Source organism: Hermetia illucens, chromosome 2, assembly GCF_905115235.1.
Source record: "Hermetia illucens chromosome 2, iHerIll2.2.curated.20191125, whole genome shotgun sequence".
Lineage (NCBI taxonomy): Eukaryota > Metazoa > Arthropoda > Insecta > Diptera > Stratiomyidae > Hermetia > Hermetia illucens.
The window spans coordinates 56,594,052-56,611,321 of NC_051850.1; the positions used below are offsets into that span (position 1 = coordinate 56,594,052).

At 40.3% G+C, this 17,270-nt stretch overlaps 1 protein-coding gene across 9 annotated transcripts in view; it reads right to left on the bottom strand.

The window, feature by feature from the left end:
- Nucleotides 1-6,550: 6,550 nt before the first annotated feature.
- The window catches only part of LOC119649806 (hemicentin-1), a 604,512-nt gene continuing 593,792 nt past the window's right edge, over nt 6,551-17,270 (bottom strand). For 5 of the 9 annotated variants that reach the window (XR_005249199.1, XR_005249198.1, XR_005249196.1 and 2 more), the window contains 2 exons: nt 8,450-8,720; nt 7,457-7,592 (listed from right to left, as the gene is read on the bottom strand). Coding sequence is in view for 4 of the 9 variants with exons in the window: in XM_038052132.1 (XP_037908060.1) it covers nt 7,425-7,592 (168 nt within the window). In the remaining 5 variants the exon portion in view is untranslated. Of the gene's footprint in view, nt 7,593-8,449; nt 8,721-17,270 lie in introns of all 9 variants that reach the window. The other 4 variants (XM_038052132.1, XM_038052128.1, XM_038052127.1 and 1 more) reach the window with 1 other exon arrangement.

Here is a 17,270-nt window from a genome sequence, read left to right on the forward strand (position 1 = left end):
CAGCTGCATAAAGCAAGGTGAAGCTCACAACTCTCGAGATAAGGAGCCGACGGCTTTACCTAGGACTGTCTATATTTGGTAACATTCTTGCCAACAATGTAGCCACCCCGGAAGCTTTGGTTGCTAAATTTGCAAAATGGGGCTTGGATTTCATTCCTTGGTCAACCATAACTCCTAGTTATTTAAGCGTTGGTTGCGACTGTATGATGTGTTCACCAATCTTGATTTTTATCGACGTTTGCTTCCTTCGCTTGGGGATCAAAACTATCTCGGTTTTATGCTCTGCGAGCGTCGGACCAGCTTCCTCTAGCCAAGACCTGATTTGTACATACCTCAATCTCATCAATATCTAGTGTCACGATAGCCACTCCGATGTCGTCTGCGAAGCCAATGACTGTCATTCCTTTGGGCAGTTGCAATTTCAAAATTCTGTCACTTATTATCCGCAGGAGAGGAACGAGGATGGATCTTTGCGCAATTGGATTGCGTGGGAAAAGTGATTGAAGAGTGAATTGGACGTATTTGCAGTGGATTTTATAAATTGTGCAGTTAATAAAATAAACATGAGTGTGAATTTGAAAAGGGCCTTGTTATGTGTCATAATAGACGAACTATGTATCCCGCAAGATTTACTGGCATCTTTTGCTTTTTCCGCAATTCCCGCCACCGTGCTGATTGCATCGACAGTAGGTCTTGTCTTTCGGAACCTAAACTGCCTGTCTGAGAGACCACTCTCCTTTTCTGTGATTGGTACAAGCCTATTAAAGATAACCCGTTCGAAAAGTTTGCCGGTGCCGTTTAGCAGGCAAATAGGCTTATAAAACCAAGGATCATCCAAAAGTTTATTTGGCGTCGGGATTAGCACAAGCTTTTGTTTCCTCCTCTTTTCCGGGAAAATCCCATCTTTGAGGCGAGACGTAAATATTGCAGCGAACCACCTTGGAACTATTTTGGCGGCCATAGTCAGTGCTTTATTCTGAATCCATCTAAACCTTTATTTCCGGCAATCTTCTTTGCGGTTTCCAGGACTTTCTCAATCTTCAAGTGTTCAGTTTTAGATAATGTATCGCTAACAAACGTAACGTCTATCATCGATCCCATATCTCGTCACCGAAAAGTTTTGACGCCGCCAGTATTTGCCTCATTCAGTCGTGAAAATACTTCAAACAATATGCGACCTCCAGTATTTGCTTCGCGACTACCCCAACCTTCGGCCCAAGCGTTAAAATCGCCATCTGCCTTTCCATCTGTCTGTCTATCTGTCACACACATTTTTCATGGAGACTTTTATAGCGACTGACACTAAATTTGGTGGAAAAGTGGGAGCTGTGAACGCTGAATTTGAGGGGCGGTCCCCATACTTGCAAAAGGGGGTTGTACATTTTTTCACCAAATATAGTCATGTGGGATATCAAATGAAAGGTCTTAGTACTTTTCAATACCGGCTCTAGTTTCGACATTTGTTGGAAAGGTGAGGAGTGCGGGGGATCGAAAGCGTTAATTTTTTAAACGGATCCCTTCTCATAAATCTTAAAAAAAGCAAGAGGCTGCCACTATATGGGGCCTCGGCTGCGAAATGCCCTCCATTCCGGTATTTGTTCAAATAAAGTTAATTATAATATATTACTACAATTTTTAGTAATTGGCTGCAAACGCCTTTAAGTTCATCCTAGCACCACGAATTTGCAGCAATGTAGACTATAACAGAGTGCCTCAAGGTTCTGTATTGGGACCGCTGCTGTGGAACATAATGTACGACGGAGTGCTTGGCCTTCGCGTGCCGGAGGAGACAACGCTGATTGGTTTTGCGGACGACTTGGCGGTAGTTGCAATTGTAAAGCATCCCGAGAACGTGGAGCGTTATGCAAATGAAGCCATTCATACCATCAAGTCATGGTTACGAATGGTCAAGCTGGACCTGGCGGACGAAAAGACGGAGGCGGTCCTCATTACCAACCGTAGGAAGAACAACACGGTTACCATCCAGGTTGGTAATCGCGAGGTCGTCTCAAAATCGGTTGTCAAATACCTGGGGGTGATGATCGATGCCAAACTGAGTTTCAAGGGACACTTGGATTATGCGCGAGAGAAGGCAGCAAATGCCAGCTCATCCCTTGCAAGGATGATGCCTAACGTGGGAGGGCCGAAGTATAGTCGCAGGCTACTCATCGCGGGAATGGTGACGTCGATCCTGCTATACGCGACCCCTGTCTGGGCGGGAGCGTTGAACCACGCTGTCAACCGGAGGAAGATATGTTCGGCATACCGGCCAATTGCGCTAAGGGTGTGTAGCGCATTTAGGACGGCGTCGACGGAGGCAGTGTGTGTTATCGCAGGAATGATCCCTATAGATCTTCTAGCGAGCGAGACACACTGGCTCTACGAAAAACGGAAGGCAAATCCAGCCGAGGGCAGGTGGACCCATGCATTGATCCCGTGCATCGAGAAATGGGTCAATCGAAAGCACGGAGAATTGAATTACCACCTGACACAGTTCCTTACGGGACACGGTGGCTATAGGAAGTACTTGCATCGCTTCGAGTTGGACGAGTCTCCCAACTGTCCTGAATGCGGTACTACACTCGAGGACCCGGAGCACGTTATGTTCCATTGTCCCAGATTTATGCAGCAGGAAAGGAGGTTGAACAGCATCTTAGGGGCGGACATCGAGCCCTCGAACCTGGTGGAAGAGATGTTGAAGTCGGAGGAAAACTGGATGGCGGTAAATGAGGCAGTAGCCGTGGTGCAGACAAAACTCCTGGAGTTGGATCGAGCTCGGAAGGCGGCGCGACGGAGACGTGACATGGACGAGCTGGTATTGCGAACCAGAGCCCCCCCCGCGAAGTAATACTTCACGGTGGTCCCGCGGGGAGGAGCGGAAGAGTGGGGGTGGTTTTAGTGGGTGTGAATCCCACACACTGCTGGAACCTGGCGCAGCAGCGTCTTTCTAAGATTTCCACCTCCATCCATAAAAAAAAAGACTATAACAGAGAGCAGGATCCTAAAAATTTTGATGTAAGTCGCACTAATACTGACAAAGCTGTAATAGGTCAAAGTTGTCGTTTTTTTGCAAATTCAGGAATTTGAATATCAATATATTCATAGCGTCTAAGATCTGAAAACACTTTTCCTTTAGGTCTTCTACAATGACGTCTTTTTGGCACGTTGGGTGGAGTGTTCTTCGTATGTTGCTAGGTCGAATACCCCAATATGCCCAGGGCATCATTGGCCCATACCAACGAGGTTTCACTTAATCAGCAACAGATCAAATTTTCTTTCTACGGCAAGTGATGGGGAAGCTGTTGGAATATGGATACCAGTGCAATTGATAAGACTGACTAAGCTGACCCTGACCAAACTGTGAGGCCAGATAAAAGCAGCAGGGTTACTTTCGTGATCGTACAGCACTAACAAAGGTCTACGACATCATACGCCTTCCTTTACCTGGCCCTGGAAAAAGTGATCCTTGAAACTAAGGTAAAGACGATAGGCACAATCCTCTTTAAGTCCATACTGGTCTATGCTGATGATATCGACATCATGGGAAGAACGATCCGCGGGGTATAACTGCCATCATCCAAATCGACCATGTGGCGCGAGATTTCGAAATATATTGTAGCTACGTCAGCACCAAAAACCAACCAACCAACTATATTAAATCGCACTGGTCAAACGAGAAAAGTAAAGATAGGAGACTGCAACTTTGAGATCGTTGATGACTTCTCCTACCCTATAAGCCGATTAGAGTGCTTGAAACGTCTACCATTGGATCAAGGCTATTACTATACAAGCCAATGATCTTGCCAGTCCTCATGTATTCTTCGGAGACTTGGGTTCTTAGCAAGAAAAATTGCGGGCCCTTATCCGCGTTCGAGAGAAGATTCCACCGAAGATTTTTTGATCGTCTACATGAGGATGGAAGATTCCGTATCTACAAACCGACGAAATATATGAGCGATACCATGACCGTTAGGTTGTATAATAGATAAAATCCCGCTCAAACGTAAACTGTAGGCGGGTCGCTTAATTCCTAAGGATAAAGATGATCTAGCCCGAAAATGTCTATAAGGGCAACACCTATGGTAGACAAGATCTGAGATGGAGCGACAGCGTAGGCCAGAACTCCAGACAACTTTTAGGGATACCGAATTGGTTTACCTCGGCACAAAACCCGAATCTCTTGAGTTCTTTATTAAGGCAGGCCTATTCCGGATACCGGTTGCTGCGTCGTTGACGATGATGAACCCCCTAACCGTAACCTTGAGAGACATGCAGATTTTGTCTGCATACGTGAACCATTGAATTCAACATTCGGCCTTTTCGAGGGGGTCTCTAGTTTACAGTGTTCCATGTGTTGGTTAGAGCAATTATTGAGTAGTCCTTTATCATGGCTGCCAATAGAAGGCTTTTGACGTGCTTATTGATTCCGCTAATTTTAATCTGCGAAGGAAGTTTTCATTTTCAGTTTTGTTAGATTTTTCGCTTTATTGCTTTTCGCGAGACCTTGCCTAATGATTTCCGTTGACGCGCCTGCCTTTTTTTCCTTGGACGGTTTTCTTGTTTGCAAGATCCAGCCAATTCTTCTTCATCAGTGTGAACCAAAAAGTTAGGTTCATTTGCACTAGGGCTGCGGCACTTTGCTAGGAGTGAACTAGCCTGATTTGTACTCTTGAGGATTTCGTTGTCCTGTTATAATTCCTTCATTTGGTAACTAAGCTGTAATGTAAGTTTCTCTAGCTTGTTGAACATTTCACGCAGTTCCTCATTTTCCATTTTCTGAGGTGTTTTCGCTACATTTTTAGTTGGTTTTATAGTTTTAGGTTTCCTTTGGTGGCAATGGTATTTTTTTTTTGTTATTTGGGTTACGTTTTTGATCGATGGTGGTGATTTTGTAACCCTCCAACTCCTACTAAAAAGGTCGATCAAATGCAATCAAAGGTCCTCCCCATAATCCGCAGAACTGACCTCCTGAGAGGGTGCATTTCCCAGTACAAGTGGTCTGCCACCTGGTGTATATATTCCAGTGCTTTGTTCAATTGTGTATGGGTGAATGCAATTTATACCTCTCGGCAGGTTCAGCGGTCTCTACATTAGAGTGTGCGCTGGCATACCGCTCATGTTTGTTCAACACACGACGGTTATCTAATAGTTATCTAGAGTTACCACTGGGAGGTGTGAATCGACTTGATCCATACATGGACAAGGATCATCACTGGTCTTTGCCGAGCAAAAGGCGATAAGGAACTTTACGTAGTGTATCTGAACCCATTCAACTCCTAACCAATTAAAAATTGATGAAAAAAAAATGGTGAAAATTGAAATGTTTTTTCAAAGGCTGCAAGATTTTTGATTTTGATTAGTTTCACCAATATTATTCATCATTGGCTTCGCTGCACGTCCCGTAATTGGAGAACTTAGTTACGACCCTCAGCGGTCTAATGCCCAGTAACTATGTTATTTTTGACTTAACTAATTTAAAAAAAAAGATGTTCGAAATATGACCAACATAATGTCCAAACTTGAATGAATTAAAATTAATCCTTCCCACTATAAAAGAAAATCCTTCTAATGTAGCTTGCCCCTCAATTTTGAAGAAAATGGTATAATCTGTAAACCCTATAAATAAAATAGCATCAAATTATTTCGTATATGGATGTATCCTAACATCTGAAAATTGAGTGCTTATACTACAGTTCGGATCGTGTCCTTCTCGCTTATGTAAGATCCTTATAACTTACCCTTTTTGCCTGATTGTAAGTTTTCTCTGGAAATTATATTTTTTTTTATTGCAAGTCAAATTCCGGCCATTTATTCTTAAATAAAATTTTATTTCTTTAATAAAAACATTTTCTCATTCATTTAAATCTTTTCTGTTTAGTTACTTTCTTCACGGATTCGTTAATTTTAAATGTTATATGATCATAATAAATATATTTATTTGGTTTTTTTACATACAAACAGATGCGTGTGTATACTCCTCTAATGAACAAATTTATATAATATTAATAATAGCTATTAACGTAAAATAAATATCTTTTCAATATTATGCACATTTTCGTTTACAATTTACTCTTTATTACCATGTTTTCCTGTTTTTTCTTTGGGTTACTTCCTCGTTATGCATTGCATGCAAATGTAACTGTCGCAAATATACAATTTCAAATAATACGTTGTTTCTTGTGTTAGTCTAATTGCGCTATTTTTAAAAATATTTGCTTCTAATTTAGGAGAACGAACGAAATATGAAGAATTGAAATTTTGTTTTAATTTTAATTTCTGCAGAATTTTTTTTTTGTTTATTTATCTGAAAATTCGAATCGTCACATTTTAGCTATTTACATTTTTTTTTTTGTTATTTCTTCTAATTTTCTTATCTTTACTGTCTAGTTGTAGTAAATTCATGACACCTTTTCGGTAGAAGTTATTCTCCTAGACGAAGGTTACCGGAGTCGAAATAAGGTTTCGATAATTTGAGATTTTATTATAATTTTAGAACACATTTTCAGTATTTTTTTTTCCAGTGAACTTTTTCCTTTTAATTCCATTTTTATGTAAAGAAAAATTTTAGTGCGTTAGTAAGTGTTTTCACCTTTCTTCGTTAGTTTGGTTTGGTAAAGGTTTGTTACTTTTAACATACTTTTTTTTAGTTTTTTTTTCTAATATGAAGAATATAAATTTTCAACAATTTCCTTACAAAATTTCAACAAATCAAGTTTTTAATTCTTACTAAAACGAAATTAAGGACTTCTCCCGAAATTTTAACAAGCTCCCGCTTCCACATGATACATTAGAAATGCTTCAAGTAAATATAAAAAATGTCCTTAGAACTTTATCCTTAACAAACCTAAGCATTTTTGCTGAATGCTCAACACGAAAACTAAGAAAAAGGTAACAACGATAGAAACAGTAGAAATTCGTTTTGTTTAGAAAAGTTTGAAACTTAATTCCTTGTCACTTGGCTCAGTATCGAATAGAATTGTGAAGGTTAGAATTTACGCTTTATATAAACAAATGCTTTTGTTTTCAATGTTTTTTGGGATTGTTTCCTATTATTCGGACGTAATATCTCCATCTTTTCTTACATGTATGCTTGTAGGTATCCATATATAAAACTGTCTATCGAATTACTGATGTGTAGAGTCGGGGATTGTTCTAATGTGTGGGCTTAGTCAGAAAATTTGGCAGCTGTTGTTCCTAGATTAGTCTAAACTTACTCCTTACAGTGTACAAGTTTTCTCTCGGCGTTTTCACATATTTTCTTCTATTTAAGTTTAATATTATTTTTTCACAATCCTTTAGTACGGTTCTTGGGTAAGTGACCTTTGAAAAATTACTTGTTAGACTTGTTTATTTCTGTTCTGTAATGGAACTGGCAAAGAGTTGGGGTTCCTCTGTAAGCCCAGAACCTGCTACATTTATCCATCTTATTTGATATTATTTTCATTAACTTCTTTGAGTGCACCATTGTCCTTATTCTTCTGCTTTTTAACCAAAGCATAGATTGAAGCAGCCTTGTAATTGATGGGGCCATATGAGCGGTAATCCACGTCGGCATAGTCGAGATCATCGGCTAGATCTGCGGGACTAAGTGGCTAGATATGGAAAAATAAACTTATAAAATCTTCCAGCTAGGATATGTTAGAGTATTTGATCATCCGGAGGGGGAAGCTTCACGCAAATGTACAGTTTTAGTCAAGCTAATCGTAGTTATGCTCGCACCTAAACAGTGAAAAGGGTTTCTATGCAGCCCCGTTCTTTAGGGGACGAATAACTGACATAGTTCAGACTTAGTGGTAGTTATTGTAGTAGTGGAAAGTCGTTAATTTAAAACCAATCAAACAGTATTGAAAAATTGCTAAAATGTACGTCAAGATAATCGGCCATTTGCTCTGCAAATGAAAAAATCACTTTCAAGGATCTAGAGGTAGATCTGATACTAGAGAAGGGATTAATCAAAGAATGGATCAAAATTCAAAAAATCCACTCACGCCTCTTCAAAACAAATCCAACCTTAGCAATATTGCTCGTAGCTTCAACTTCAAGTTTCCACAGACACAGATATTTCAAAAAGATATCATAGAAAAAGAAAAAGTTTTTTGGTTTTATCTACAATCACTCTAGTCCATCGACATCACTTGATACTTTTTTGGTTATTCATTGAAAAAATGTTTTAGTCACAGTTTATTCAGTGAAACTGTTTTTGCGGATTGAAACTATCTCACACTTGCATGCATTCACTAACAAATCTATTCGAATTTGATTGATTAGATAATCACTCACTTTTGAACTTCTAATGTTAGGAAAGCAAATATACGAATGTCAAATGAAAACAACTATAAAAAGAATACTTTTAATCCACAATAGTCAATAATTCAAAGAACATTAAAACAGAAAAAAAAATGTTCCGAGCTATCTTACATTATTAAATAAATATTTAAGGATCAATTACCTCATCCTACTTGGAAGGATATGGACTTTCGGACAATTTAAAACATAAAACACGTACACCTGTTTACGGTTGTAGATATATCGGCAAAAATCACTTAGATATGAGCGTAAATTAGTTCGTATACACGTATTAGATACAACAAGTTCGGTGAAGATATTGCTTAACTAGTTTTTCCCTCAGAATATGTCCTTAGTCACTTATTTAGGGATTGAGAGCGAAATTAGTAAATATACGTATTACTCCGTCTAGTGATGTCGCCGTGATCTTTTTGCTAAAACATATGAAAAATAAAGAAGAAAATATGATAATCATGGATGAAATATTGATTTTGAAATTGAAGCTAACACCGCGGTTCTTGGTTTATTGTTCAAAGACAGAAGTGATTCCAAATGTTTTCCAGAATTTTCTTTTAGCAGAAAAGATAGGAAATGAATCTTCAGAATATGTATCAATTTTCTTGGGTACAAGTCTACCACCATGAAGAAGAGAACTATCAAGTAACAGCTAAAACTCGTATTAGAGGGGGTGATTTGTAATCTTGCGCAGAGTAGACTTAACTATTCTACCTGGAGCTGATTATTTTACGAGTAATCAATAGCAGGGCCGGAAACAGGTGTTAATGAAGCATTCGAATAATAGTATGTATCGATTGACTATATATCCCCCAGAAGAATTAATAATGCGATGTTGATGTTGGAGTGGTTTTATCCGCTGCGAAAGTTAAGTACATGTTTAAGGTTTTGTGTAAAACAAGACCTTTAATGCTCATGCATGCGGTGAGTTTTAAGTCGATCTTAAGGGGAGGACACAAACATGCACAAGGGGAGTCTACATCTTTTTCATCAAATATGGTCATGTTGGATGTCAAATGAAAAGTCTCGGTTAGTGCTCTTCGTTTTGACATTTGTTGAAAAGGTAGGGAGTGCGGGGAGTCGGAAGTGATCATTTTTTTCACGGACCCATTCTCACTCACTACCAACCGAAAATTCTGTAAAAAATCTAGAGGCTGTCTAGGCTTCGAAATACCCTCCACACCGATATCTGTTCAAAAAAAGTCAATAATAGTGTATTTCTGCAGTTTTGGTAATTAACCGGAAACCCCCCTTAAGTTCATCCTACAATTACGAAATTTAGCAACAATGTAGGCTATAAGATAGAGCCTACCAAGTTTGGAGGAAATCATAATATTACTAACAAAGTTATTATAAGCCAAAGTTGTCGATTCTGTGCAAATTCAAGACTTTGAATGTCAGTATCACGCGGAACTGGATATTCTCACATAACATATGAATATATTACGTGCTACGTAGCAATGGGACAAATGCCCACTCAAATCTTTTTATAAAAAAATACACAAAACCTTTTATACCTGAAGCGACCAGCTTCCGGTTTCTCAACTTTTTGTAAATTGGTTCTGCCAAATGAAGGAATACGATTCGTCACAATTATTTCGGAGTGCTGCCATTGATAGTGGTTCAGGTTTCTGCGGTAATCGTGAAGCAATCCGACATGGAGCCTAAGGAAGTTGCTCGGAATAATCACCGCCACATGAAGTGGCACGCATTTGGAGCTCCCTTGTAATCCACGGCTTAAAGTTGCTTGTACTTCGCCATATGTAGGACGTGAGATAGCTTTTCGATAGTTGGCACACGTACGTATTTCATATATTTTTTATAGGAGAGAGAGTTCATTTTCTCTCGAAAAGAGAAAATATTTTGGTATAAGAACATGTGCCGATCATAGATGTCATCATGCTTAAGCAATTTCTTAACGCGACTTGCAACTAAATAACAAACCGCTCGAAAATCGCTTTGTGTGAACCCACTCGGACACCCTAGCCGGATTGTATGCGAATATCGTGAATCTCCATCTGATGATTGGAAACAAAGGATTGTCTGTCTCCTAGATGAAAAAGGAGATATTATTCAAAGCAGCAATAATGGAGGTATCACCCTGCTGGTTCCCGTCTGTATGATATTTTCTGCTATCTTGCTACGTCGGTTATGCCCAAACCATCATCAACCTATACCAAGGAGGCTTCACTACCAGAAAATCAGCAATAGATCAGATTTTCTCACTGTAAAAATGGATGGAATAACTGTTTAAATGTGACTATCAGTAGCACCATTTCTTCATTGACTTTAAAGCCGGCATAAAAGCATAACCAGGGTAAGGTAGGTAGGTGGGCATCAGTGGCCGCTCCGAGAGGCCCAATTAGCGCTGTGGTGCGCCGTTTTGGTGCCACAAACTGTTAAGACCGTGACTGCTGTTATACGAGCAGGGAGGTAGAGTCTAGCCTACCTTAGGCCCGCGGTTGATAGGTCGTGCTAGTAAACTCGGCCCCTGACAGCCGCCAGCGGATCACCGACTGTATTAACAGAAGGACTGCCAAGAGTAGAGCCTTGCCTAGCCAATCTGTCCGAGCGCTCATTCCCCTCTATATTCGTGCCATCCAGACGGTTCAGCGCGTCTCTGGAAGTTGTCGTCGCTGAGTACAACGCCTTGATGACCGCTTCGTTGTCGGTCAGAATGGCTATGTTATGCTTGGGGCTCGAATCTCGTTCCAGCCTTCGACAGATTTCCAATATCGCCTGTACTTCCACCTGGAATACACTGGCGAAACCTGGAAGACCATACGACTCGGATACACTGTGTGTGTTCGAGAAAACCCTCGCGCCGACTCCACAGGCATCTTTGATCCGTCGGTAGCGAATACTGAGTCATAACTTTGCAACACGCTGCCGGTCTTCCACTTTGCCCTTTTTGGAAAGTCCACAGCAAAGTTTCTCGTAAAGTTCAGCTTGCGTGTGGCATTCAGATGCCACATTCTGAGTCTTTTAAGAGTTTTAGAATGTTTTCCAGAGGCAGAGAATATGTTGCTTATAAAAGTTGTTTAGTTCGAAATGGTGCATCAGAGTATCAGAGCTCAACTACTACTATCCAAGACAATGCTCTTATATCTTTCAGAAAATTGGGTTTTTACCATGAAAAATTTTAAACTCTTAACAGCTTACAAGGGGAAGAATTCTCCGAAGAATGTTTGGCCTTGTGGAAGAAATTGGGTGATTTCGTTGCCTACAGAACGAGACAAGTCGGGAAACCGGAAGCTGGGCACTTCGGGTATAAAACGTTTTGTGTATTTCTTTTATAAAGACATTTGAGTGTGCGTTTGTCCCACTGCGACGTAACACTAATAAATGCATAAATTATCTGAGAATATCCACTTTCAAGTCATATTGACATGGAAAGTCTTGAATTTGCAAAGAAGTGACAAATTTGATCTGTTACACCTTCGGTAGTAATAGTGCGGTTTCCACCAAACTTGGTTAGATCATGCTTTATATCATAGCCTACATTGCTCCAAAATTGCATGCTGCTAGGATGAACTTAAGGGGGTTCTGTAGCTAATTACTGAAAATGCTAGTAATATATTATTATTAACTTTATTTGAACAGATGTTGGTATGTTCGGTAGTTCGGAGCTCAGGCACCATATACTGGCAACCTCTTGAATTTTTTCAGATTTTTCGGTTAGTTTCTGACAATAGCCCCGTTAAAGAGATGATCACTTTCAACCCCCCTCACCCCCTACCTTTTCAATAAATGTCAAAATTAAGACCGGCTTCGGAAAATACTGATGGAGACCTTCCATTTAATATCCCACATGACTATATTTGGAGAGAAAAAAATGTATCCCCCCCCCCTTTTGCATGTACGGAGAAAATGGGTGTGACAGACAGACAGACAGTAAACCGATTTTAATAAGGTTTTGTTTTACACAAAACTTTAGAAAGATCTATGGGTAATATCACCTTCTTTCGGTGCGTGTAAAATTCGGCTTCGTAGACTGCCGGGTCACCTTGGTAGAATAAGAAAATTTGGGAGATCCTGCCTCAGATGGAGCAATGACGAAAGCCAGGAGGCCAACTTCAGCATAAAATCGGAATATTTAGAGTTCTCTTATTAAGGCAAATCCAAATCGGACACCAGTTGTTTCGACTTCGATGAAGTATATTTAAGTATGTATAAAAAAGAAAGAGATCGTTATCTCTCACTGTTAATCAGAAGCAAATAGTTCCCAAATAGTCGGGCAGGTTATGCATCAAATTAAATAGAGTTTTCCACACTTTGACAGAAAGGTTGACTACAACACCAGGCCGACTAGGAAAATGCATGTATTTCGACCAGAGGAACCGTAGAAGGACGGGAGCCGTTCTGCTGAGAATTAGATATGGGTTTCTGGGCGAACGTCAGGAAGTAAGTAAAGTAGTAAGAACTCAGACCAGCTTCAATTTCGCTAGCCAAAGTACAAAATATGTTATTGCGCCGTTGAAGAATTGGTGAACTGGTGTGATGGCTAACTGATGACGTGATATATTTTTTAACCACCTACACGTCGCTGATTTGTCGACTTGATGCCGAGAAAAACGCATGGGCAGAATGTTCGGGAGGATTGAGCATTGTGTTTATCTAGGAAATGTCGCTTTTGTCGACCCCGATCCCAGACAGAAAGGACTATACACAGGAGATTCGGTTTCGGGCGCATTGCTTAAATTTGTATGGTGAATGAAAATCATGTCCTACTTTCGCCCACTTGCGCGAGGAAAATTCCGCGCATTTATTCTAGTGGTAGTGCCATTCCGAAAAAGGAAACACACACAAGAAGTCTCTGTTGCGAGTCGGACGATGGGCTGAAAACATCCCTGACAATTTCCGAGGAGCCACTTCCAGGATAGTGTGACAACCAGTCACTTCCAATTAGACGTGGCACTAAGGGAATACCAATTCGACGCAAAAGAGACAATTTTGATCTACTGTTCTCTACTTTTACTACTTTTTTAATAATGGCACGATTTCCACCAACGTTTGAAGTACTTAAAGCCTATATTAATGTTTTAAGGGTCTAGGATAAACCTGTATGGGGTTTGCAGTAAATTTTAGAAATATACTACTATACAATTATTAGGTTTATTTGCCCAGATATCGGTATATGGGATATTTCGGAGCCTAGATGTCATATAGAGGCACTATGATTTTTTCAGATTTTTCTGATGGATAGTTTTTAAGTGACCCGTTTATAACTCCCTCATCCCTCCTTTCGCAATCGAATTCAATACTAACAATTAATATGGAAAGTGCTAGTCGACACTTCTCCTTTGATACCCCATATGAGTACATACAGTGAAACTATTTGTACACCCTCTTTTGAAAATCGGGGGCAGGTACCCTTAAGTTCCACATAGAACAATGTAACTCACTGCATGCATGGGCGTTCACAATTCCAACCTCCCCACCATTTGGTGGGTGTTAATCAGTGCGCAACTTAAAATTGGCGAACAAATAATTTATTCCTAACCAGTGCGTAAATACTTGCGAGCAATCATTGACAGAAGCCTTAACTTTAAAAAACACGGCTTCCCTCGCTGAAACAATGCCGAGAGTGCGACCGAACATTAGTGGGCAAAAGCAGAGTCGAGGTCGGGTTATTTTTAGGCTGGTTAGTTCTGTGCTACCTAGCTCCAGTTTGGGCAACTGTTCTGGAAAATAAATTAAAATTCAGAAAACTAGAAATGGTGTTTCGGCTAAGCACTCCGGACATGTAGCACTTATTGGACAACATCGGGAGAAGCAGAATATGTACCGGTAGCAATGCTCGCCATATACTTCTTGATGGCAGCTGTCACGGTGAAAATTTCTCACAGAATGGAAAAAGAGACAAGCGGAGACAGGCGCTTACCACCCGAAAATATTATGGAGTTCTTGCGATAGTCAACAGAGGGTTGGAACCACAATTATTTTTTATTCTGCAGTATTTCCGGAAAATACGTTTCCTCTTTCACTGTAGGTTGCATGAGTTTGGGAAAAAATATTGTTTTAGAATTACAATATTCCTTTAAATACTGCTCGGGAAGTTTAACCTTACCAACCATATACTATTGATAGTATATGAAGTATAAGATATTCAATCCACGATGGTGGATCAAATTTACCAATAGGAGTTGAAAGCTTCAACGTGGTCATTTCATCGACAGCGCTTCTCTTGTAGTGTTCTCACGGTGAGTGCAAAACACATCGATCGCAGATGTCCCTACTTCGGACATGATTATGGCGTGTTACGCCACTCATCCAACGCAACATCTTCGTCTCCACAACTGCGAGGCATAGTTCATTGTTTTTTACGGCCAGTTTACTCAAAGAGGCCAGTTGTGCAGCGCCACTTCATCTGAGTTGCGCTGATGCTTAAGGCAATGTCATGGAGACTTGGAACAACTTTGATATACTTGTCAGAATAGACTATATGTTCATATTGATACACTCGAGCGTTAAGGCGTAGTCCACTGCAAGTGTAGTTGAGCAATGAAACCTTAATCTTCTTCGAAAAGTTTCCTCTTAGTTCGATCTACGTGGTAGTCGTGGTAGATTAAAAGAGGCACAGTTCTGACCCAAAACGTGAGCTTAGTGTAGCGTACAGAGTTGTATTTTCTAAAGCAGTCTACCTCAGAATGGAGTTTCGGAATAATATCAGTAAATGTGGAAGATCTCTTTTTGCCTTCCAGGATTTCGCAAATAGGCCAAGACTTGCAGTTGTCATACTATAAGGATAATGCAATTAAACTCTATATGAAATCCAGATCGGCTCGAAGTGTGCATGTCCGAGGTGTGAGCTGTCTTTCGAACATTATGGGGATAATGTTAAAGCGAATAATCTAGAATAAATTGCTCCCGATTGCTGAGGGGCAAGAAGACCGTTCAGATCGACAGTGTAAGGACCGTCTTCCTTTTCTCTTTTTCCTTAACCTGTGCTTCGTTTGCAAGTAGAGTCAACTCGTCGTGACTGATTGCACCATTTTGTTCTTGTAGAAACCATCTTAGCACCCATGATCAGACCAATCTTGGCAAGTGAATTGCCCTAAGCGCGAATTACGTAACCATACCATTAAAGACGCCTCTCTCGCAATTTTTCCCTGATTTGTGCAACACGCGATGTCGATCACAAAGGACACCAGTTTTGGAACGCCAATTCATCCAGGTTGCACTAATGTGTAAAGCAGTTTCATAATACAGTTCTACATTGACTGATAGCATATTTAAAGTGCTCAGTTCTGGTTAGATCACTGACAATAATAGTGCCTGTATCATAGGGATCAGTAGGAAGGAATTATTTTTTATTCAGATCTGAGACCGTGTTGCATGAGGCTAGGTTAACTCCATCCATGCTATAAAATTGATTACTGGCTTGGTTGATATGCAATTCACGGAGACGGTAGTATCAGCATGACTTAAGAAATGTATAAAATTGGAGTAATTGGAATCTAATACGAAAATTTATGGCGACAATTGGTATTTCCACCTATCTCAGTGCTATTGTGAATAGCTATTTAGCAAAAAGGAGGCTCTGGTGTGACATTGATTATGGTCTTAATCTTCCGGTTCAAACATAGCATAGCTGTAATCGAAGAGCATTGGGAAAAAACTGCGCTAAACTCATGTGAAGCAATTAGTGCTATTAGGACTTGGTTAGAGAGCGCTGAACTGCGAAGAAAAAACTGGAGTGACCATTATCACCAACAGCCGTAAGAGTATGCCATGGATAAAATATGAGAATCGTACCATCACTGCCATCACTGTAGGTGGCACGGTATTCAAGGTGGTGAACACGATCCTGCACTATGCGGCCCCAGTTTGAGGGACCTCTGTACATTTCATTTAATATTCATAAGGTGAGTGCAGTCCACAGTAGAACAGCACAGGTTGCAGCAATCTTCATCTCGGGAATGACGCTGATTCACTTTTTGGAAAATGAGAAGACGACCATGTACAATGTGAAGTTAATTTCTTCTGTATCGCAAATGAAAGGGAGAAGTGTATAAATAGATGACACGCTTGAAAAAGCTCATAAAGGGGTCGGTAGACACGCAGGGTGGTGTCTACCATGAAGGAGTGGTTGGCGAAACGGTGTGATGAGATACAATCATAGCTTCACCTAGTTTCTCACGATGCATGGATGATATCGCCATTACCTGCATAGGTTTAAACCTTCACCTCACTCCATTGTCTAAACTGCAATGGAGCCCCGGAGGCTCCAGAGCACGTATCTTTTCCCTGTCCAACATTCAAGACTGGAGAGGACTAGAGGAAACTGTGGCAAACTTCCACACACTGACGTGTTTAGGACATGGCTTAAAAATGTCCACCTCCTCAAAAAAGACACTGATAATGAATTGGTTTCATGATCGAAAAGAGACGCTGGTGTCCAATTAACTCTCTTTCGAAGAATATTCAGCACTCATTACCTTCCTAGTCCAAATAAAGAAAAAAGAATGATGTGAATTTCAAATGGCACTTCCACTGTTAAGAAGAAAGGTTTTCAGAACAAAAATACCTTACTTTCTTCTATTCAACTGAAATTTCGATTCAGCTTTCGGTAACTCTTGATCTGAACAACCCTTAACATTGATCCGTGGAGCCAGTATATATGGCTATATTGATAAGTCAAACGTCAGGTACCAGGGGATCCACCTTCTACTTAACTTAGACTATAAAAACGCTTCAGCAAAGAGACGCAAAGGTGTATATTTCTAGACACGTCTAGACTGAGGCGCAGATCCTAATTACAGGACACAACACCTGAAAGGAGAATGCAAGAAATGACAAATCTTCTCTGGTATGCCAAAATGAAGTGTGGAAAACCTTTCTCTTCAAATGCGGCGCGGAATCCTTGTCGCATGAAAGCGTAAGGTAGGAAGCACTAGAGTTGTTTGTTCTGTCTTATCTAGCCGTAATAATAACAGTATGTGACCACTTGAATGCAACTCTGCATG